The 23942-nt window shown below is 50.1% G+C and overlaps 1 protein-coding gene across 11 annotated transcripts in view; it reads left to right on the top strand.

Annotated features, from left to right (window-relative positions):
* The window catches only part of CACNA1B (calcium voltage-gated channel subunit alpha1 B), a 180455-nt gene that overhangs the window by 149025 nt on the left and 7488 nt on the right, over positions 1–23942 (top strand). For 10 of the 11 annotated variants that reach the window (XM_073220677.1, XM_073220671.1, XM_073220659.1 and 7 more), the window contains 7 exons: positions 4151–4247; positions 6998–7106; positions 12668–12775; positions 13337–13449; positions 14378–14505; positions 17001–17118; positions 17248–17364. In XM_073220677.1, coding sequence (XP_073076778.1) covers positions 4151–4247; positions 6998–7106; positions 12668–12775; positions 13337–13449; positions 14378–14505; positions 17001–17118; positions 17248–17364 — 790 coding nt within the window. Of the gene's footprint in view, positions 1–4150; positions 4248–6997; positions 7107–12667; positions 12776–13336; positions 13450–14377; positions 14506–17000; positions 17119–17247; positions 17365–23942 lie in introns of those variants that run through there. The other variant, XR_012124599.1, reaches the window with a different exon arrangement.

Genomic DNA, 23942 nt, shown 5'->3' with positions numbered 1-23942 from the left:
ACCGTTTTTATGGCCTTGGAGAGGCCTGTCATTTTCCAGCTGCATCAGCACATTGCCCTTGCAGTCATACACTCAGGGATTTTCATGTGGCCAGGAAGGCCCAGTCAGATGGGAGGGCGGGTGGAACACCCCCAAGGCCTATATCAGGCAGAGGGCAGGGGAGACTTGAGTTGAGGTAGGATTGAGGCTCATTCCAGGACGGTCATCCTGACTGTGGTCTAAAGAGATGCTGCTACCTCTGGACACATTTTGTTCTAGAGGAGACTTGTGTTGCAGAAAAACAGAGATACTGTATAGGGTGTGACTCGGACTCAAGGGCAAGGGCAGGTCAGTGCAGGCCTGCAGTGGGAAATGACGTTCCTACACCTTATGAACTGTAGACCCAGGACTTCCGCAGTCAGCCACAGGTGGAGCAGAGTCGGGATTTACAGTAAGTGTGATCCAGGCTGCAAGTAGTGGGCACTCGCAGTAAGAGGCGGGCCTGGCCGCGGCTTCGCGATCATGCGCAGAGAGCACTCAGAATGTTTCTAAAATCCAGGAGTCTAAAACTGGGCTCCCTGGAAGGCAGAGGCAGTCAGGGATGTGATGATGAAAGTGCTTGTGGGAGAGCAAGTGACGAAGTATGAGCCTTACCACAGAGGTGGCACGTGCCGATAGTGCACAATACCTGTGGCTCAGAAGCAGCACAGCTGTGGCTCACAACTGACATTCACGCTGGCTGTTCCCACATGTACTGGGACTGGAAACATAGCTTGCCTCCAGACAGGTGGGGCAGGGTGGACCCAGCAGAGACAGGTGAGCAGAGTGGGTTTAGACCCCATATCCTGGACGGGACTGAGGGTGCTTTGAACCTTGTAGTGACCTCCATGACAGATGCGAGGATGTGATCATCTTTACTTCCCCGGTGACCATTCTGCTGTCTCCTTATTCTTGGGGCGACTTTGAAACAGCAGAACTTTATGAAATTTCCCAAGGTCTCACGTGTGTGTGTGTGTTTGTACTATGTGAACGTGTGCCCAAGTGTATACATGTGAGCATGTGTGTTTGCATGTTTTCAGGCAGGTACGCACACCTGCATGTGTACACATTTTGTGTGTGCATACATGAGCATCCATGTGTGGTGGTGAGCTTGCACAAGTGTATTGCCTATTTGCATGTGTGCACCTATGTGTGGGTGCATGCAAGTGTACATGAGTGTGTGTGTGCACATGTGTGTGTGTGCACATGCGTGCTGGGGGGAGATTAAGGAGGCATGGAGCTGCTGCTTCCTGGTGCTCCCTTCCCTCATTGTCCCTTTCGTTGCCTCGGCACCTTATGGGGAAGTGCAGAGATTGGAAAGGAGAGTCACAATCACACCTACTGTGAGGAATCTGTTCATCTCTGTGTTCACTCATCTGTACAGTAAACATTCCTGAGCATCTGCTGTGTGCTGGGGACTGGGTGTCCATACGGGAGGCAGGCGCGAGCTCTCAGCCCAGCAGGGCCGTGGGAGAGCAGAGGAGCCACGGTGTGAGGCCAGGGTGTGTCCGAGGAGGAGAGGCCATGTCTGGCTGGGGGCATCTGAGCCCTGCTTGAAGAGGGCAGGATGGACTGCGCTGCAGAGCAGGGGTGGGGCAGAGGGGAGAGGGGAGGGAGGCTGAGCGTGTCTCGTGGAGAGAATGCATTGCAAGGGGGCTGGAGGGACACCTGGGAGAGGCTGAGAAAGGCCTTGGAACTTGGGTTACACAGGTAGCATTTACTGTTTCATGGACTGTGGGGACGGTTTTTGAATTGCAGTGACATTTTCAGGCCCACAGTTTTCATCTGGTAGCATCTGAGGGGTTTGATGGCAGAAGAGAGCAGATGAGCCGAGGGACAGGCTCTGAGCCAGGGCAGGACGACTGTGGGCACCCACCGTGCTTCCAGCTCCTGTGTGGTGGCCCCTTGTGTTCAGGGAAGTTAGTAAGTACTCAGGTGAGGCCAAAGAGAGGGATTCCTCTTTCTTCTTCTCCAGAAGTAAATGCAGCACCATTTGAACCACTGGGCAGAGTGGCTGCAGTGCAGAGGAGAGAGGCATCGGTTGGCCGGGCACTCACCCTGGGACGAGGTGGGTCCTTCACTGGACCAGCCATTTCCATGGTGTTTTCAGGGGGTGGGGACAGTCAGGAGAGACAGGTGTGGAGAGAAGGCTTGGCCAAAGAGGCTCCTGGGGCTCAGGCACTTGGGGAGTGAGGGGAGGGCTACCGCACGGTCAGTGAGGAGGGCCAGGGTTGATGAGGACCAGTGGTTGCAGTGCGTGTGAGTGGGGACTTGGGACAAGAGTGCACTTGTTCGTATGGAGTGTCTCCTGCCTGCTCTGTAAATTGCCTGGGGACCGTCACACCTCCTAGGGTGCTCCAAGCCCTGGGGCCCGGGTGGGGAGCTGCCTGTCAAGCCGCCGCCGGCTCCATCACCATGACCGTACAAGGCCACATCTTCTTGTCGCAGGCTGGGTGGGCGGGCGGGATGGGCTCATCGTGCCTTGGTTGCCATAACCTGTGACATTTCCTTTCCAGTTGCCGGATTCATTATAAGGATATGTACAGTTTGTTGCGTTGTATTGCGCCACCCGTTGGCTTAGGGAAGAGCTGCCCTCGTAGGTTGGCCTACAAGGTTTGCAACTTCAGAGCCTCCATCTGACATACTCTTCCCTGCCCGAAATGCAAACACAGCACACACTCCCCGCCTGGTTTGGGAATGATGACCGCACCCCTCTCCTCCCACCCTGTCCTGCCCCGCACTCTGACCTCCTGGACGCTTCGGTTCCCCATCTGAGCTCCCCGACCCTCCAGCTGGCTGGGGCCAGGCAGCCTCGTGAGCAGTGCGCACAAAGCTTTCTGGCTGGGCTTGAGCACGAGGGCTAGCCGCCGGGCGGGGGCCAGGGCCGGGGCCGGGTGCTGCCTGTGCCAAGGAAGCAGCCTCTCACTCAGCTGTGCCTCCTGGCCTCGAGGGTGGGCTGATGGTCAGACAGGCTCAAGGCCAAGGCTCAGAGGAGGGGAATGTGGGCACAAGCAGACCGGGAACAGCTGGCCTTCTGGGTTGGAAAAGCCCGACAACTCAGGGGCTTCTTGTCTCTGGGGGAGTAAAGGGCAGAGGCAGTGGGGGCCCAAGGACAGGCCCCCTGCTGCACCTCTGGATCGATCTACTTACCGAGGCTGGGAACCCTGGCAGGGGGGCCAGGCATCGGGGTGGACGCGCATGCCAGGAAGAGGCTGTCCCTGTTTTCTCTCAGGTGGCCTGAACCGGACTATGTCTCTGGGACCCCAAGCAGGTCCCGTGGGCAGGTGTCCCAGGGGTCAAGGTGAGGCTTCAGGCCAGGTGGCCTGTCTTCCTCAGGAAGTCATGGTCATCGGCTCCCAGACAGCTCCCTGAATCTGGAGCCGTACCCCACGCTGGTCCCAGCCCTCCCGTGACAGGGCACCACGTCACGTCCCACCCCAGCTGCCCCGCCGCCGCCCCTGCAGTCTCCATTTCCTGCCCAGCCCGACTCCCAGCAGCAGCCCTGCCCTGGGCCGGCCTCGGGCGTCTCTGGGCTTGGAGCAGGGCTTGCCCTGGCCAAGTTCGTCTCTAGAGCCTCAGTGCTCCCCGAGGGACAGCGTGGCTCCCGCTCTTGTTTCCTGGCTTGTTTTAGATGTTTCTCCACTTCTTTAGCCTCTAGGCTAACTTGGAATAAATTGAGCCCTAAGGAAAGCTAATGGGTCTGCCACGGCTCTTAGGCCAGCCTCCTTGGGCACGCACCTGTGTCTACCAGCTCTCCCGGCATGGTGAAACAGCTCTTTTCTGATTTGGCATTATCTGTGGTTTCTAAAAGTGGAAAATCAGACGTTTATAACCCAAAGCCGCCCCGATGCAGCCCTTCCTCATCCCTCCATGTTCATTAGCTCAGTTGTCACCCCTGCCCGCTGCCCTGTGTGGGGCTGGAGTGTGGAGGTGAGGCTGGTGGGGGAGGGGGTGGCCAGGAGGGGATCGAGTCAAGTAGAGAAATCCCTCATTTTACTCATTTTGACTTTCGGCGTTGAATCTGCCGCTGGTTAACTGGATGTGTCTTCTTGTCTGCTTCCTTCTCCTGCCCTCCTGCCGCACCCCTGCTGCGGACCCGCTCCTCCTCTGCCTCTCTGGGCCGGGTTTCCAGTGGGCGCATCGGTTACAGTGACATGTTTGAGATGCTGAAGCACATGTCCCCACCCTTGGGGCTGGGGAAGAAATGCCCTGCTCGTGTCGCCTACAAGGTAGACCCTGGCGCTGCTCCCCCGGAAGCTGTCTGTGCTCGCGCGGGCTGCCCCTCTCTTCTCGGGCTTGTCTGTCTGCCGCGCTGCTGTCTCGCTGCTTCTCCCTTTCCTCTGCCCTGACCATCTCCGCTCCTTTCCTAGACAGAGGGACATGGACACTGCGATGCGGTCTGTGCACTAGCCCCTTGCCCCCCAGGGGTGACCCCTCTGAGAGTACCCAGGAGGCTCAGGAGGTCGGAGCCAGAGCCCCCACCTGTCTTTTCCCCTCCTCTTCTCTATCCTAGAAGTGAGGGGACAGACCCGTTTTTTTTCACTGAGGCTCTTTTTGTTCTGGGTTCAGAGCCTCACTGGGCTCCTCTGTCCCCTAAGTGCCCGACGTGGCTGTAGTCGCCCGGCCCTCAGGGTCTGACTCTGGGGGAGCAGGGCCTGGAGGGCCTCTGGTGCAGTGGAGACCCACCTCCAGGGCTCCACAGGTTCCGCAGTGGGAAGGAGGCACTGTGGCATTAAGAGGGTGGGATGCCAGGGAAAGGCACCCTGCTGCCATTCCTGGAGTGTCAGAGGACCATCACAGGGTGAGGACAGCCTGAGGAGCCCAGGTGGTCTCGTGGCTCCTCCCCCCACTGCTGAGGGGCATAGGGGCCTGAGCTGCAAGGAGGGGGTACCCCGAGGGACTCTGTGGGCCTCTCTCCCAGGTGGGTTAACAGGTCACATGACCCAGCCCCAAGCCTGCTCCCACCTGCCCATGCATCATCCTCAGTCGCTCCTCCTGGTATGGAAGCACCTTCCACCCCTCCAGCACCCCACCTGCCTGAGAGTCCCACCCCCCTTACCCCCCAGGGCTCCCCAGCAGACAGAGCCAAACCGGGACCTGGGCTCAGCCAGCATGGGTCTGGAGCCTTCCTGCCGTCTCCCTCTCTCTGCTTCTGTCCACACTGTCTGTCTCTATGCTCTGAACCTGGACCTGCCCCTGCCACCTGGCTCAGCACAGCCTTTTGGTTGCTGAGCAGCTCCTCTGAGCAACACAAGATGCCTCTGATGTCTTCCTCCGCCCTCCCCTGCCTGCCATGTGTGTTCTGCCTGCCCAGCACCCTGCATGCAAGGCTTTAGCTGTGTCCCCAAGAAGGAGAGCTCTGTCCACCCTGATACCTGGGGCAGGGTGGTCAGCAGGACCATGATGGGTGGCTTCTGGATCTCTTCCAAGCTGCATTGGCCAACTCCAAGGTTCCAGCTGTGAAGGGCCTCAGGGTGTGGCAAGCTGGGGAGGGTGCTGTGGCCAGGAGGGTCTAGGCCTGGGGTGCAGGCCTTGTCTAGGGGCCCCTCACCTCGCCTCTCTGCCACTCCCTGAGACCCCTGGCCAAGCAGGTGGGAGCCTCTGTGGAAGGTGCCCTGGTTGGCGCTCTCCTCCCTTGGAGATGACCTGCTTGCTCCTCCCCCGTGCCAGTTCCTGACCCCTGACTCCTCTGGAGAGGAGTTCCTTTCTCACCGACACTAATGCTGTCTGCAGGGACATTGTACTCTGGGAAGCCATTTTTCCTGGTATGCATTACACAGGTGACACATGAGTTCCTGGGGCCCTGATTGGATATCCCACATGGGGCTTTGTCAGCATTTGGAGCCAGTCTGGGGTCATGTCTCATGCCCTCCATCAGGCTGAGGATTGGATCTGGAGGCAGGATGCTGGGGGCAGGACTGGGGGCAGAGGACAGGGTTGGCAGAAGACTGGCGGACCCCAGGGAGGGGCTCTGTGCCCCTTCCCCAGTCACTGTCCTGTGGCAGGTGACAAGAGGCTTCTGGGAGAGGACAGGTGGGTCACAGTGCCCCTAGGGCTCCACTTGGGTAGCTAGGTGACCTCCCACGCTCAGGATGTCCCAGACACATCTAAGACCCTTTTCCTCCTGGAGATCGCGTAAGCTCAGAGCCTCAAGCTCTGGGCGGCTGCTGGCTGTGCCCACAGGACTGCAGTGCAGGTTGTTCTGGCCTTAAACAATGAGAGGAAAGAGGGGCGCTCACCTGATGGGCAAACAGGGAGCATAGCTGCCAGGCACTGCCCCTGGTCTGTTCCGGAGCACTTGCATTCCTGTGGGACGGCACGCTGCCGGCTGATCCGGAGGCCCTGTGCAGTGCATCTTCTCCAGGTCCCTCCCACCAGAGGAAGCTGGTCTCTATGGCTCCTCCTGCTGCCTTGGGTGAGTGGCACTGAGCGTCTGCCCCAGGCCTCCTGGCTGGGTGGTGAGAGGCAGAAGCCATGGGTTGATGGGTACCACTCACTGGGAGCTGAACCTCAGCGCCGTGCTCTTCACTGCCCTGCCCCGTCCAGTGCTCCAGGCTGGTGGGGGACATGGTGCTGGGCAGAGCTGTAAAGACAGGGGTCTTCTCTTGTGTCTGTGGGCTGTCCTATGGCCCCTCAGCCTTCCTCATCAGTCAAGGCTAGACACCCTTGTTCCAGCCATGTTCAGTGGGCAGGTAACCCTCTGGCTAAAGACCTGCATATTCTTTCAGAATCCAGGTTTCTGGCATGGCCTCATGCTACAGTCTTTAACTGGACTTGTACTTTTTCTGCAGCCAGGAGAATCCTCAGCTCAGATGAGGGTGGGGATCCAGGGGTGAATGCGAATGCTGGCAAAACTCCCATCCATCCAACCTCGCTTGGGCAAGGGCAGGGACCAGCCTCCAGAGCCCTCAAGGACCATGTAGTCCTGTGGTGGGGAGACCCAGGGAGGCCTGGCCCTGACCTGACCCCTTGTTCCCAGCGCCTGGTTCGAATGAACATGCCCATCTCCAATGAAGACATGACTGTCCACTTCACGTCCACGCTGATGGCCCTCATCCGGACTGCACTGGAGATCAAATTGGCTCCAGGTGAGCAGGCAGTCTCAAGGGAGGGCACCAGGCCAGGGCCGTCAGACCATCCTCGAGGGACACCCGCAGGCAGGTGTTCAGGGAGCGGGTGAGGGGGCCGGTCTGGAGGGGACTGAGGATGGCTGCCCGGGGCACCTCTGTTGGGCGCTGAACTTGTCCTCTGATAACCATCGTTCATGTTAGCACTATGATGATCTCGTTTTTATGGAAGGAAATTGAGGTGCAGTGAAACCAAGTGACTTGTCCAGAGCTAGCGAGTGTTGGAGCCAGAACACAGCCTGGCCCATGTTCACATGAGCAAGCCCCCCTTCCAGGGTGAAGAGGCTGTGTGCAGCTTCCCCACCCCTCAGAGAGCCCAGTCCCCCTCCCGAGCTCACTGAGAGGACTGTGCCGTCCGTGCCAACAAAGGAGAGCGGGCCTCCAGCACGTCCCCGGCCTTCACTCTCATGCCATCACTGCTTCCCCTGCACAGAGGAAGTCAGAGCCTCCGGAGGGGCCCTGCACCACTCCCCCTGCATTGTCTTCCTCCCTGCCCTTGAGCTCTGTCCCTGCCTCGCACACTAGGGCTTGTTCTTGTCATCTACCCAAGGACGTCATGCCAGAAATTCTGTACTGTTTCTTGCCCTGTCTATTTTCTCTTTCTGCTCGGTTATTTATATCAACATATAAGTACACTGTTATTTCTCCCATCTTTAAAAGGTTCTGTTCTTCCCCCACCATCATTTTTCTGTTTTTCTTCTTTCCCTCAGAGCTACCTGCTCCCGCAGAGCCGGGTCTGTATTATCTCTGATTCCTTGTTCCTGGTCTCCAGTCAGATGTTCACCACAGCACTTTGTGGGGCTGCTTTTGTTAGGGCCTCTGTGACCTGCACAGCCTCAGCCCTTATCCTACAGACCTATCTCAGCCTTTTCTCAGTTGTCACTCCTTTCTTTTTGATACCCTTTTCTGTCTCTTTTTCTGGATCCTCTTATTCTCCACTAAATGTCACTGTGTGCTTCAAACCATTCTGTTTGCCATCTTGTCATCTCACCTATTCCCATGGCATTAAATATTTTAATCCCGATTTTTCATCTTTGGTCTAGGCCCCCTCCTGGACGCCAGTCCTGTATATCCCACCAGGTTCTCACCATCTCCATGCGGAGGCCCAGGAGGTACTCCAAAAGTCACTCGTCGAGTGAGAGCTCCAGATAGTCCCTGGGGTCTCTGTCAGTGGGAACTCTGTCCTTCCAGCTGCTCAAGCCAAAACCTTTGGAGGCATTCTTAACTCTTTTTTCTTCTTACCTTGATCCATACCTGACTCCTTGTCATATCTCCGACTACCTTCCAAGTGCATCCAGAATATGATCCCTTCTCTACCCTCCTGGTCCAAGCCACGCCGGTAGCTCTTGACTGCGTGGCCACAGCAGCCCTCTAACTGGTCTGTTTCTGCCCGTGTCCCTTTCAGTCTGCCTTCAGCACGATAGCCAGAATGGCCATGTTTAAAAATAAAACCATAAAATTAACACACCTCTAGCTGGACTGATGGAGGAGAAGAGGAAGAAGGTAACCACCAGTGTGAAGACCAAAGAGATCCTGAGTCACTACAGACCCTGCTGATGTTAAATGTAAGAAAAGGAGATTTTATGAACAACTTTGTATCAATAACTTCAACAACTAAATGGAATGGAAACATTCCTTGACACAACTGAAAAAAAATAAATAAACCTGAACAGTAGCATGTTTATTAAATAAATTAAATTCGTAATTATAAGCTTTCCAACAAAGAAGTCCCAAACCCAGTTAGCTACTACACTGGTGAAGTCTATCAAATATTTAAGGAGGAAGAAATGCCAATTCTACACAAACATTTCCAGAAAATAGAAAAAGAGAGAATATTTCTGCAACCTATTTTATGAGGTCAGCATTATTCTGATACAAAAGCTGGACAAAGACGTTATTAGAAAAGAAAGTTACAGACCAACATCCCTCATGAGTATAGAAACAAAAATCTTCAACACGGTGTCAGTGAACTGCATCTCTATATGTAATAAAAATACATGGTGACCTAAGTAGGGTTTATCCCAGGAATGAAGGTTGGTTCAAGTTTAAAAATCAATCAATATAAATTAAGATATCAAAGAAGGAAAACTGTATGATCATCTCAGTATCTCCAGAGAAGGCATTTCACAAAATTCAAAATTCATTCCTGATTTTTAAAAAAGTATATACTGACTAGAAATTAAAAGAAACTTCCTCAGTCTGATCAAGGATATCTATGGAAAACTTGTACCATGCTTAACAGAGAAAGACTAACTCCTTTGCCCCTAAGATCAAGAGCAGGGCAGGGACGTCTGCTGTCATCATTCTGGTGTGACACCATAATTGAGGTCCTTGCTATTATAGTGAGTAGAGAGAAATAAATAAGAGGTGTGCCAATCAGACAGGAAGAAATAAAACCTCCTCTATTCACAATTGACGTGCTTCTCTACACAGAAAAGCCTAAAGAGTCTAATAAAATGTTAATAAAACTGACGCATCTATAAGCCAAGGAATGTTGGAATCCAAAGACTGTTGGGAACTACCAGAAGCTTGGAAGAGCAAGGAAGAATTCTTCATTTAAGCCTTTGGAGGAAGCACAGTCCTGCCAACACCTTGATTTTTAGCCTCTGGCCTCTAGAACTGGGACAATAAATTTCTAAGTAAATAAAGCCATAAAAAATGTGTTACTAAAACTATAAGTATAGCAAGGTTGCAGGATACAAGGTCAGTATACCAAAAGCAACTGTATTTCTCTGTATGACAATTTAAATTGAAAGATAATTCCATTAAAATCATACCAAAAACATGAAATAATTCTGTATTGCTGGATAATTCTAAAAAACAGATACACAAGATTTGTATGCTGCAAGTTTCAAAATACTAAAGTAATCAAAGAAGACCTAAGTAAACCAAGGACTATATCATCATGTTCATGCATCAGAAGACTCAGTATTGCTTTGGAATCACTTCTTTCCACATTGATCAATAGAATCAGTGTTATCCCAATCAAAACTCCAACAGGCCTTTTGAGGAGAAATTTATAAATCAGTTCTAAAATGTTATGTGGAAAATCAAAAGAACTTGAGTAACCAAAACAATCTTGAAGAAAGAAAATGTTGGAAAACTCACCCTACCTGAATCAAAGACTTTCTATAGTGCTATGTTGACATGTCCTGTCTCATGGTGACGTGATAGATGTAGGTCAGTGGAACACAGTAGAGACTCCAGAGATAGACTCACACTCACATAGTCAACTTATTTTTGATGAAGTTGTAAAGGCAATTAATGGAGAAAAGATAAACTTGGCAACAAATAGTGCTGAAAAAATTTACACAACTATATGCCCCTCTTCCCTCACGAAAAAAGATCTTGACATTTACTGTCTTGGTCTCCTCAGGCTGCCATAAAAAGATACCATAAGTGAGTGACTTAAAAACAAAAATTTATTTCTTGCAGCCTGGAGGCTGGAAGTCCAAGATCGAAGGGTCAGGAAGGTAGGTTTCATTCCGGGGCTTGTTCTGCTGGCTTGTAGGTGACCAGCTTCTCGGTGTGCCCCGCACATGGCCTTCACTCTGAGCACACGGAGAGTGAGTGAGGTCTCTGGTGTCTCTTCTTATGAGGACATTAATCCCATAGGTCAGGGTCCCACCCTTACAATCTAATTTCACCTTAATTCCTCCTAGGAACCATCTCCAAATACAGTCACATTGGGATGTAAGGCTTCAACACAGTTGGAGATGGGAACACAGTTAGGTGCACAGCACGTACCTTTTACCTTGTACCAAAATTAACTTGAAATGCATCATAGATGTAAATGTGAAATGTAAAATTATAAAACCTCTAGAAGAAAACAGGAAGGAAAATCTTGGCAAATGTGGTTTGGGCAAAGATTTTTTTTAAGACATGAAAAGCATGAGCCCCAAAAGAAAACATTGATAAACTATACTTTATCAAATTAAAAACTTCTGCTCTTCAAAAGACATATAAGAAAAATGAAAATACAACTCAAAGACAGGGAGAAAATATTTGTGAAACACATATCTAACATGGATTTGGTTTCCAGAATATATAAAGACATCTCACAACTCAGTAATATGAAAATAGACAACCCAATAAACATGGGAAGAGATTTGAACAGACACATCACCAGAGAAGACATAGGGAAGGCGAGCAAACTAACTTGTAAAGAAGGTCAGTATCATTAATCATTAGAGAAACCGAAAACAAAGCCCTAAAAAGAGAACACTATATGCCAATTGAAATGGTTAAAGTGCTTTTTAGACTGACAATTGTAAGTGCTGTGAGAATGCAGAAAACTGGAATTCTTAAGAGTTGCTGGTATGAATACAAGGTAGAATGGCTCCTTTGGAAAACATTTTGGCAGTTCCTATCATACGGTACAGCCATCCCTTTCCTAAGCGGGATGAAGTGAAAGCGTATGTCCACCAGAAAAACATAATGCAAATGCTTACTGCTTTATTCATAATTGCCTAAAACTGTAACAATCTGAAAGTCCATCAATCGGTGATTGGATAAACAAACAGTGGTCTATCCAAACAAGGAGATAGTACCTGGCAATCAAAAGAAACAGATTCCTAACACATTCACTGCATGTATTAATCTCAAATGCATCATGCTGAGTGAAAGAAGACAGACTCAAAAGTCAGCACAGTGTGCAATACCACCTGCACGACATTCTGAAGAAGCCAGGACAGCTGGGACAGAAGCGGCGATGGGCATGGACAGGAGGAGCCTAAGGGACTGGCCACAAAGGGCTGGCAGTACCCTGGCAGCCGTATAGGATCCATGAATTGATTGTAGCAGTAGCTCCATGGCTGTGTGTGCACTTGTCAAGATTCATAGAGTGGGGAAACTAGAAAGGGTGGGTTTTATTGTCTGTAAATTATGCCTTAATAAACCTAGTGTTAAAAAAGATAAACCAGAGTATTCCATTCCTCTGCTCAGAACCCTCTGCGGCTTCGCGTCTCAGCGTCTCCTGCTGCACCTCCCCGCCCTCTGACCAGGTTTGCCTTCCCACACGTGTGTGACACACCACGGCCCTTGCACCTTCTGCTCCTGTCCCGCCTGCAGGGTCTCACACACAGGCCACCTTCTCGGGAGACCTTTCCTCACGTCTCTGTCTGAACTGCCACCCTCCTGATGGGTCTCGCCCCTCACCACTCGGCTTTTCCTCTCTGGGGCTTTCTAATCCATGCTTCTTTTGTTTCTGTTCCACCAACTAGCATCGTACTGACACTCGGTGGGCACCCAGTAAATACGGAATGGATGGATGCGTGGCAGGAACACGTCCCTATTCCTACTGCGGCCTCTTTCCCGCCACGCACACGTCTGCCCACTTGAACATGCACCTCACACGCCTCTCCCTCCGGGCGGCTCCTGCAGGGAGAGCTCTGCCTCGCCTCCCCGGCGCGGTTCTTCCCCCCACCTTCCTCCCAGGACCAGCTCTGCTGTCCCCCCAGGGGGCCGTGGGATGGCCCCTAACGTCTCTCTCCCCCCCCCCCCCAACCCTTGTCGGGCACCAGCGGGCATGAAGCAGCACCAGTGTGACGCAGAGCTGAGGAAGGAGGTTTCCTCTGTATGGGCCAATCTGCCCCAGAAGACGCTGGACTTACTGGTGCCACCCCATAAACGTAAGTGGGGGTGAGATTCCCCCCCCGGCCCTCTTGTGTCCCTTCCAGAGGCAGAGCAGGGGGCCTGGTGAGGGCGACTGTCGAGCTGCCTTGGGAAGGTGGGCTTGCCTCTTCACTGTCTGGACTTAGCTCGCCTGCAGGGAAAAATGGGCTTAAAGTGGGTGCTCAGGGGCTGAGGGACAAGACGGTCAGGGTTTTATTCTGTTGTACCAATTCACCCATGTTCCTAGTGTGGGGGATTTACTGCCGGAAATTCAGAGGAAAGGTCATGAGACATGAATAGTTAGAGATACCAAAAAGGATGATGTGCTTGGAGATTAAACTCAACCCCTCTGTTGGGAGGAGACGGAAGCGCTTCGTGAAGGGCCAGCGTGGCTGCCGCTGGGATGGGCACTCAGGCTCCTGGCTGAGCTCCATGCTCCTGCCTGGGCGTGCCCAGAGGTCCTCACGGTGGGGCGCTGTTTCCCCACCCACTCTCCCTCATGCTTTCTGTGGCTCTTCTGTCCCCTTTCTCCTCCGAATCCAAGCTCTGTGATCTCTCCCTTGCCTTCTTCTCTCCAGCCGATGAAATGACAGTGGGGAAAGTCTATGCAGCTCTGATGATCTTTGACTTCTACAAACAGAACAAAACCACCAGAGACCAGACTCACCAAGCTCCAGGAGGCCTGTCCCAGGTACCCGGTTCCAGGATTTCCCAGAATGGCTAACTCTGAGTACCTTCACTTGTGGGACAGCAGACAACCATTCCTTTCCTAGAGAGAGTGCAGGGGAAAAGGACAAAGAGAGGTTTTTGCAGCTGCCTCTCTGGCCCCCAAAGTCAGGAACCCATATAACCTAAGGCTTTCTGTTAGCTGGCTGCCTGCTGGTGATGGGGAGCTCCTTACTTGGAGAGCTAGAATTCAGGGAAGAAGGTTAAGCGGGGTGAGAACAGAGGCAATACTACTTTTTTAAGTGGTAGAAGAAGTAACTGATGAAGAATACTGGAGGGAGGTGGATTTTGGAGTTGCAAGAAGAATCCGTTTACTCTTCACACGGGCAGGTTCAAACGGACAGGTCCGAGTTATGGTTTGTTCCCCTTGTGACTGACAGGGATGTCTGGGGGCCTGTCTTTCGCATGTCATCCTTCAAAGATAGCAACTTGCTCCCACAGCCAAACCCTCAGTGACCATAAGCAGACTCTGTCTGGAAAGTTATCCAAAGGTCAGAGCTTACAGGGACACTTACTCACCGTGGGATGGGAACTCTGTGGTGCCCATACTCTATTGGAAACACCATCCTAGCTCTGAAATCTCAGAATTCTGCTCCATCTAGGGCTCTGGCAGGCCCACAGTCAGTCGAAGCTGATGATGAGATCAACTCTTTTTGCCATTTGTAATGGGATCCACACTTTGTAGGTAGGGAAACTGAGGCTCCAAGAAATGAAACGACTTTCCTGATGTCGCTTACAGGCCAGGCTGAGAGCAGGGCCCTGGCTGCCTCACACATAAGGGTGGGGATGGCACAGGGCCGGCCCTGGCGTCTCTGAGATGTGCCGTCAGGGCAGGTCTCTGAGGGGCAGTTGTGTCCTCAGAGCTCCCCCTCTTCCCCGTGTCGGCCCTGCAGATGGGCCCCGCATCCCTGTTCCACCCTCTGAAGGCCACACTGGAGCAGACGCAGCCGGCTGTGCTCCGAGGAGCCCGCGTTTTCCTTCGGCAGAAGAGCTCAGCGTCCCTCAGCAACGGCGGAGCTGTGTGAGTACCTAGGGCAGCCAGGAGAAAGCAGGGGTCCTGGTTCCCCTACCTACTGTGCTCACTCCCACTGCCCGCTGCGTTCCTGGGCTGTGGGCAGTGCTCCAGGACTGGAAGCCCTCCACTGCCATCACAGCTTTTGGGGATTGGCTGCACTGTTCACCCCACGCTCACCTCCACCCAGGTGTGTCCTTGTGGGCACTGCATAGAAGCTAGTCCAGGCCTGCTGCCTGAATGATGGTGTGGTGGTGGACTCTGAAATCAGTTCCATGACATCAGATGTGTGCCTCTGGCAGCGTGGAGCCCAACTGTCTCCTCCCACTGTGCACACATATTCCTCTTTCAGGGGAGGGTCTTTGCTTCTGCTTCCCCATTGGCTCTTGAGGCCTGCACACTGTTAAGAAATTATTGTTTATACCTCCTGTCCTCCCCCTACGCCATTCTATTAAATAGCATGTTAGTGTTTTAACCTTCCTAACCTCCTTAGGATATAGTTCTTTTCAGATTTCCTTTCTGTATTGATTTCTGAAGCAATTGTAATTTGTAGACAAATTGGTAAGATCTTTTTCTGTGCTATAACTCTTGCCACAATAATTCTTGGTAACAGGCCACCCAAAATTTAGTGCGGCAAAATAACAATCCCTTTATTTTCCACTCTGTGGGCTGCTAAGTGGTGCAAGCTGGAGACTGGGGTACGTTCCCTCAGCCACCCCTAGGCCGTGTCTGCTGACATCCCACTGGCCGAGGCAACTTGAGGGCTGAGCCCTGCAAACCACATGTGCCATGCCTTGCCTAGCAAGGGCTGAGGGACTGGGCCTGGTACCCAGCCTGCCCTCCTGGAGAAAGATGAGGCCAGGTATAGCATATGTGATAGGCTCCCGATTTCTTCCTTTCCTGCACATTTGGACATTCTTTTTTTAGTCCTAATTTTGTTTCTTGGACTGTTAATCAGCTTTTGCTGAGTAACAAACTGCCATAACTCAGCAATGTGTTGTGTGTGTTTTGGGGCCAGCCTGGCAATCCTTTGGGACTGGGCCTGGGCTAGCTCCTCTGGGGCCAATGGGTACATGGTGGCTGATTCTCATGCCCAGGGTCTGGGCTCATCACCTACTGAGGGTCTGAGAATAGCCAGGCCTCAGAGGGAGACCAGAGCATGGGTGTTCAGACCTCTCCTTGTGCCCTATTGACAAAGCAAGTTGCCTGGCCGGGCCTGAGGCCCCCTGAGGTGTGGGTGACTCTGCAGGGGCGCATGTCCAGAGGGGGAGAGACCACAGAATGCCAGGAGAGCCAGACCAAAGCAGTGAGCGCTCTCTTAGGAACACTGCTTTCCCGAAGAGCGCCCTTGGGCCCTGGGCACTAGCCTCCCAGAGCCCCGGCAAGGCCCCTGTGCTCCCAATTTCCTTTCTCCATCCTGCTTAAGACCCCTGTTTTTGCATTTTAAAGTTAAATAGTTGATTCAGAGTATGTGAGTGTGGGTTGGAGAGGGTGGGGTCTTATTCCCTGTTACAATTTCTGCACGGATCAGTTGTCACTCTTCTTTATTGCAAGTGAGAGAGCGCGCTCATTGAGCCTGGGTGAGGCGGCAGGGAGGTGTGAGCGCAGACCGGCTCCCAGTGCGGTGGCCTCACGAGTGCATAGACCTCAAGGCGGCTCCATCCTCCTTGTCAGGTCAGCCGTTCCTGAGGCTGCACGGCAGGGTGCAGGGGAGACGCAGTGTGTGAGGACAGAGCGTGCTCTTCTCGGAAGCCCCAGCAGGGACCGGCCTGGGCATTAGTGTGGCCAGCTGAAGCCCTCATGTCCCCACCCCCAGTCTGAGCTCAGGGTATGGTTGATGCCACTCAGCCTGCGTGACTGCGAGTAGAACAGTGTCACAGGCAGCAGGAACCCAGGCAAATGCTCGGCATTTCCAGTGCCTGTGGGAGACATGATAAGGAGGACAGATCCTGACAGGGAAAGGCAGCAGGTGGGGTGCGTGTGCCGGGGATGGCCTCCCCGAAAAGAAGACACTTGAGCCTAGATCTGCAGGGCAGAAAGGCCTCCCTGCCTAGAGGTCAGGGGGCTTGGGAGGAGCGAGTGACTGTGGAGGTGAGGAAGGGGCAGGTCCTCAGGAGGGCGCTGTGAGCTCTCTGGGCTGGCTGTGCTCCAGCACAGGAAGGGTGTCCTGAGCTACTGTTCTGCACGCTGTACACATGCGGTCTTTGCCATGAGCAATCCCTGCTTCCATGGCACACGTGAGTCCCTGTCTAGGGCTGAGGAACCAGCCAGACGTCCCCAGACAAGGAAGTAGTGGACCCAGGCTTCCCCTGGATGGGTGGCCAGGGTCGCCTCTCCTCTGCCCATTCTGAGCTCTGGCATTGGGTCCACATTTCTTGCTGCACCTCCGATTATGACGCCGTGGACCTAAAGGGTATTGGTTTCCGGTAGCTTCCTGGTAGCCAGGCCCTGGGTGGGCATTCTGTGGCCACTGAGCTGACAGGGCCATCCTTTCCTCTCCACAGACAGACCCAAGAGGGCTGCATGGAGGAATCTGTTTCCCGAGTCACCCAGAAGGCCCAGAAGGCACCCCAGGAAGTGAGGACACCCCTGGCACATGGCCACTCCACAGAGATCCCAGCGGTACAGCCAGGAAGATCCGTGGGGGCACCCAGGGCTGGGGGGCCGGGCAAGGGAGACTGACAGGGGTGTGAGACACGGCTGGGGTGGGCTCGGGGAACAGCAGTAACTGGGAGGCTGCCGTATCTCCAGGCCACGGATGTCCAGATGCAGGGCATGGCCCTGAGAGGCCCTGCTGGAGAACCCCAACCCGGGCTGGAGAGCCAGGGCCGAGCGGCATCCATGCCTCGCCTGGCGGCAGAGACTCAGGTGGGTGGTCTGGGAAGGTCAGGGTCGTGGGAGGGCATGGGTGGTGAAGAGTCCTGGCGTAGGGAGGGTTTGTGTCCCGGGTGGGGGCTTGGCTGGGATGGACTCCCCCTGGCATCTTGGTGGCCAGTATACCGTCAGCCCCTTTGGGTGTCCCCAGAACGCAATACTGGTCTGTAGAGGTGTGGCCAGGTCAGCTGCCTGCCTGTGCTGGGCATCCTGTCTGGGCACTATGGCCTCCAGCCTCATGCCCCTGGCCCAGCCTGTCCCTCCCTGAAACACCCCAGCTGCTGCCCTCCTCCAGGGAACACACCCAGCGCCTCACACATTGGTTCACCCTTTGCCCCTTCGCGTCCTTGATGCCTCAGAAGTTCCAGGGATGCCCTGCCTTGTTCTCTCTCTGGACACTGGAGGCAGTGTCCCCTCCTGCCCCTGATCTTTTTGGGACATTGAACCAAGCGGGAAGGCCCCTTGGGTGGGGAGCTGTGACTTTGCATACTTCCTGGGCTGTTGAGCGGCCTGCAGACCCGAGGCCGTGAAAGGGGTCTCTGCTTTCACTGGCCAGGTAGGTGAGGGGCCAGAGAGGGGCTTGGCCTGTGCCTCAGACCTTCAAGGCCTGCCCAGGACTGTGCCAGCTCCAGTTAGCCCGAGAGTGGCCTGAGCCCTCTGTGTGTTTCTTCCAGCCCTGTCCCTGCCTCTTTTTTTGTGGTTTCTGGTTCTGTACAGTTAATAATGGACTTCATTCTTGTAATTTTCTCCTCTGTCACTCCCACTGGTAGTGCTTCTGTCCTCTTCCAGTTCCTCACCCTGACTGGCTCAGTGGAGTCAGGGCCCGGCCCCCTCCCTCAAGTGAACGCACAAATTCTCCGTTCCATGCCTCTTCTCCCTCCTTTTTTTCTTTCTTTATTCTTTTGGTATCATTAATGTACAATTACATGAGCAACATTATGGTTACTAGACTCCCCCTATTATCAAATCCCCCCCACATACCTCATTACATTCACTGTCCATCGGCGTAGTAAGATGCTGTAGAATCACTACTTGTCTTCTCTGTGTTGTACTGCCTTTCCCATGTCCCCCCCCCACCTTATACATTCTAATCATAATGCCCACCTTTCCCCCTTATCCCTCCCTTCCCACCCACCCTCCCCAGTCTCCTTCCCTTTGGTAACTGTTAGTCCATTCTTGGGTTCTGTGCTTCTGCTGCTATTTTGTTCCTTCAGATTTTACTTTGTTCTTATGCTCCACAGATGAGTGAGATCATTTGATACTTATCTTTTTCCACCTGGCTTATTTCACTGGGCATAATACCCTCTAGCTCCATCCATGTTGTTGTAAATGGTAGGATCTGTTTTCTTCTTATGGCTGAATAATATTCCATTGTGTATATGTACCACATCTTCTTTATCCATTCATCTACTGATGGACACTTAGGTTGCTTCCATGTCTTGGCTATTGTAAATAGTGCTGCGATAAACATAGGAGCGCACATGTCTTTTTCAAACTGGGCTGCTGCATTCTTAGGGTAAATTCCTAGGAGTGGAATTCCTGGGTCAAATGGCATTTCTATTTTGAGCATTTTGAGGAACCTCCATACTGCTTTCCACAATGGTTAAACTGATTGACATTCCCACCAGCAGCGTAGGAGGGTTCCCCTTTCTCCACATCCTCGCCAACATTTGTTGTTTGTCTTTTGGATGGTGGCCATCCTAACTGGTGTGAGGTGATATCTCATTGTGGGTATAATTTGCATTTCTCTGATGATTAGGGATGTGGAGTATCTTTTCATGTGCCTGTTGCCCATCTGAATTTCTTCTTTGGAGAAGTGTCTGTTCAGCTCCTCTGCCCATTTTTTAATTGACTTCTGAAGTTTTTGTTTGTTGAGGTGCATGAGCTCTTTATATATTTTGGATGTCAACCCCTTATTGGATATGTCATTTATGAATATATTCTCCCATTCTGTAGGGTAACTTTTTGTTCTATTGATGGTGTCCTTTGCTGTGCAGAAGCTTTTCAGTTTGACATAGTCCCACTTGTTCATTTTTTATTTTGTTTCCCTTGCCCTGAGAGATATGTTCATGAAGAAATTGCTCATATTTATGTCCAAGAGATTTTTGCCTATGTTTTTCTCTAAGAGTTTTATGGTTCCATGACTTACATTCAGGTCTTCGATCCATTTTGAGTGTACTTTTGTGTGTGGGGTTAGACAGTAATCCAGTTTCATTCTCTTTCATGTAGCTGTTCAGTTTTGCCAACATCAGCTGTTGAGGAGGCTGTCATTTCCCCACTGTATAGCCATGGCTCCTTTATCATATATCAATTGACCATATATGCTTGGGTTTATATCTGGGCTCTCTAGTCTGTTCCATTGGTCTATGGGTCTGTTCTTGTGCCAGTGCCAAATTGTCTTGATTACTGTGGCTTTGTAGTAGAGCTTGAAGTCAGGGAGTGTAATTCCCCCCACTTTATTCTACCTTCTCAGGATTGCTTTGGTTATTTGAGGTTTTTTGTGGTTCCATATGAATTTTAAAACTATTTTGCTCTAGTTCATTGAAGAATGCTATTGGTATTTTGATAGGGATTGCATTTAATCTGTAGATTGCTTTAGGCAGGATGACCATTTTGACAATATTAATTCTTCCTATCCATGAGCATGGGATGTCTTTCCATTTACTGGTATCTTCTTTAATTTCTCTCAAAAGATTGTCTTGTAGTTTTCAGAGTATAAGTCTTTCACTTCCTTGGTTAGGTTTATTCCTAGCTATTTTAATCTTTTTGATGCAATTGTGAATGGAATTATTTTCCTGATTTTTCTTTCTGCTAGTTCATTGTTAGTATATAGCAATGCAACAGATTTCTGTGTATTAATTTTGTATCCCGCAACTTTAATGAATTCAGATATTGTATCTAGTAGTTTTGGAGTGGATTCTTGAGGGTTTTTTATGTACAGTGTCATTCATCATGTGAAACAGTGTCAATTTACCTTCTTCCTTGCCAATCTGGATGCCTTGTGTTTCTTTGTTTTGCCATGGCTAGGACCTCCAGTACTATGTTGAATAAAAGTAGGGACAGTGGGCGTCCTTGTCTTGTTCCCAATCCTAGGGGAAAAGCTTTAAGCTTCTCGCTGTTAAGTATAATGTTGGCTGTGCGTTTGTCATATATGGCCTTTATTATGTTGAGGTACTTGCCCTCTATACCCATGTTGTGGAGAGTTTTTATCATGAATGGATGTTGAATTTTGTTGAATGCTTTTTCAGCATCTATGGAGATGATCATGTGGTTTCTGTCCTTTTCATTGATGTGATGGATGATGTTGATGCATTTTCGAATGTTGTATCATGCTTCCATTCCTGGGATGAATCCCACTTGATCATGATGGATGATCTTTTTGATGTATTATTGAATTCAGTTTGCTAATATTTTGTTGAGTATTTTTGCATCTATGTTTATCAGGGATATTGGTCTGTAATTTTCTTTTTTTGTGGTGTCTTTGCCTGGTTTTGTTATTAGAGTGATGTTGGCTTTGTAGAATAAGTTTGGGATTATTCCCTCCTCTTCTACTTTTTGGAAAACTTTAAAGAGGATGGGTATTTGGTCTTCATTAAATGTTTGATAATATTCAGCAGCGAAACCATCTAGTACAGGTGTTTTGTTCTCAGGTAGTTTTTTGATAACCAATTCAATTTCTTTGCTGGTAATTGGTTTATTCAGGTTTTCTGTTTCTTCCTTGGTCAGCCTTTGTAGGTTGTATTTTTCTAGAAAGTTGTCCATTTCTTCTAGGGTATCCAGTTTGTTAGCATATAATTTTTCATAGTATTCTCTCATAATTCTTTGTATTTCTGTGGTGTCCATAGTGATTTTTCCTTTCTCATTTTTGATTCTGTGTATGTGTGTAGACTCTCTTTTTTCTTGAAAAGTCTGGCTAGGGGTTTCTCGATTTTGTTTATTTTCTCGCAGAACCAGTTCCTGCTTCCGTTGATTCTTTCTGTTGTTTTATTCTTCCCAATTTTATTTATTTCTGCTTCAATCTTTATTATGTCCTTCCTTCTACTGACTTTGGGCCTCATTTGTTCTTCCTTTTCTAGTTTCATTAATTGTAAGTTTAGACTGTTCATTTGGGATTGTTTTTCTCTCCTGAGGTGGACCTGTATTGCAGTATATTTCCCTCTTAGCACGGCCTTTGCTGCATCCCACAGATTTTGTGTTGTTGAATTATTGTTGTCATTAGTCTCCAAATATTGCTTGATCTCTGTTTTTATTTGGTTATTGATCCATTGATTATTTAGGAGCATGTTATTAAGCCTCCATGTGTTTGTGGGCTTTTTCATTTTCTTTGAGTAATTTATTTCTAGTTTCATACCTTTGTGATCTGAGAAGCTCGTTGGTACAATTTCAATCTTTTTTAATTTACTGAGGCTCTTTTTGTGGCCTAGTATATGATCTATTCTTGAAAATGTTCCATGTGCACTTGAGAAGAATGTGTATCCTGTTGCTTTTGGAAGGATTGTTCTGTAGATGTCCGTTAGGTCCATCTGTTCTAATACATTGTTCAGTGCCTCTGTCTGTTTATGTTCTGTCTGGTTGATCTGTCATTTGGAATGAGTGGTGTGTTGAAGTCTTTCAAAACAAATGCATTGGATTCTATTTCCCCCTTTAATTCTATTAGTATTTGTTTCACATATGTAGGTGACCCTGTGTTGGATGAATAGATATTTATAATGGTTATATCCTCTTGTTGGACTAACCCCTTTATCATTACGTAATGTCCTTCTTTGTCTCTTGTGACTTTCTTTGTTTTGAAGTCTATTTTGTCTGATACAAGTACTGCAACTCCTGCTTTTTTTCTCCCTATTAGTTGCATGAAATATCTTTTTCCATCCCTTTACTTTCAGTCTGTGTATGTTTTGGGGTTTGAAGTGAGTCTCTTGTAGGCAGCATATAGACGGGTCTTTTTTTTTTATCCATTCAGTGACTCTACATCTTTTGATTGGAGCATTCAGACCATTTACATTTAGGGTGATTATCGATAGGTATGTACTTATTGCCATGGCAGGCTTTAGATTTGTGGTTACCAAAGGTTCAAGGGTAATAATACTCTTACTATCTAACAGTCTAATTTAACTCATTTCATATGCTATTACAAACACAACCTAAAGGCTGTCTTTGTTGTTGTTTTTTTCCTCCTTTTTCTTCCTCCTCCATTCTTTATATGTTACGTATCATATTCTGTACTCTTTGTGTATCCTTTGGGTGACATCTGTTTAGCCTTAAGAATACTTCCATCTATAGGGGTCCCTCCAAAATGCACTGTAGAGGTGGTTTGTGGGAAGTAAATTCTCTCACCTTTTGCTTATTTGAAAGTTGTTTAATCCATCCTTCAAATTTAAATGATAACCTTGCTGAGTAAAGTTTTCTTGGTTCGAGGCCCTTCTGCTTCATTGCATTAAATACATCATGCCACTCCCTCTGGCCTGTAAGGTTTCTGCTGAGAAGTCTGATGATAGCCTGATGGGTTTTCCTTTGTATGTGATTCTTTTTCTCTCTCTAGATGCTTTTAAAAGCCTGTCTTTGTCACTAATCTTTGCCATTTTAATTATTATATGTCTTGATGTCGTCTTCCTTGGGTCCCTTGTGTTGGGAGACCTGTTCATCTCAATGGCTTGAGAGACTATCTCCTTCCCCAGATTGGGGAACTTTTCAGCAATTACCTCCTCAATGACACTTTCTATCCCTTTTTCTCTCTCTTCATCTTCTGGTATCCCTGTAATGCGAATATTGTTCGGTTTGGATTGGTCACACAGTTCTCTCAATATTCTTTCATTCTTAGAGATTCTTTTTTCTCTCTGTGCCTCAGCTTCTTTGTATTCCTCTTCTCTAATTTCTATGCCATTTACTGTCTCTTCTACTACATCTAATCTCCTTTTAAATCCGTCCATTGTAAGTTTCATTTCAGATACAGAATTTCTTAATGACTGAATCTCTGTTTTAAATTCGTTCCTGAATTGTTGAATATTTTTCTATACCTTCATGAGCATGTTTATGATTTTTATTTTGAACTCTCTTTCAGGCAGATTGGTGAGTTCCATTTCATTTGGCCCTTTTTCTGGGGTTTGTGAGATTTTTGTCTGAACCATGTTCTTTTGATGTTTCATATTTCTGTGTGGTGCCCACTAGTGCCCAGAAGCTCCAGTCCCTGGAGCTGCTCAGCCCCTAGAATGAGGCTGGGGGTCATAGGGGAGTGGAGCTGGTGCCTGGGGGGAGGAAAGATCTGTTTCCTGATTCCCGTCCGTGGTGCCTGACTCCAGTGTGAGAGCCAGTGGGCTGAGCACCCAGGTGTGAACCTCTGTGCTTGGCATCTCCAACTGTTGTAGATGCGGCCTCCCTCCAGCTGGCCTGACGCCAGCACAGTGACTGCCGGTTTGTGAGCAGGTACTGTCAAGCCAGGAGGAAGGCTTGGCAGGCTGCATATCCCAGTGCTGGGCCTCGGAGCTGAGTAGCCAGCCAGGGGGATGGAGTGCCTGAAGCTCCCCAAAGTTCCCAATCTGCTGGGCAGAGCACGCCCAAAGAACCTTGTCCCCCTG

This window comes from Manis javanica, chromosome 2, assembly GCF_040802235.1.
Source record: "Manis javanica isolate MJ-LG chromosome 2, MJ_LKY, whole genome shotgun sequence".
Taxonomy (NCBI): domain Eukaryota; kingdom Metazoa; phylum Chordata; class Mammalia; order Pholidota; family Manidae; genus Manis; species Manis javanica.
This window is presented reverse-complemented; position numbering and strand designations above follow the sequence as displayed.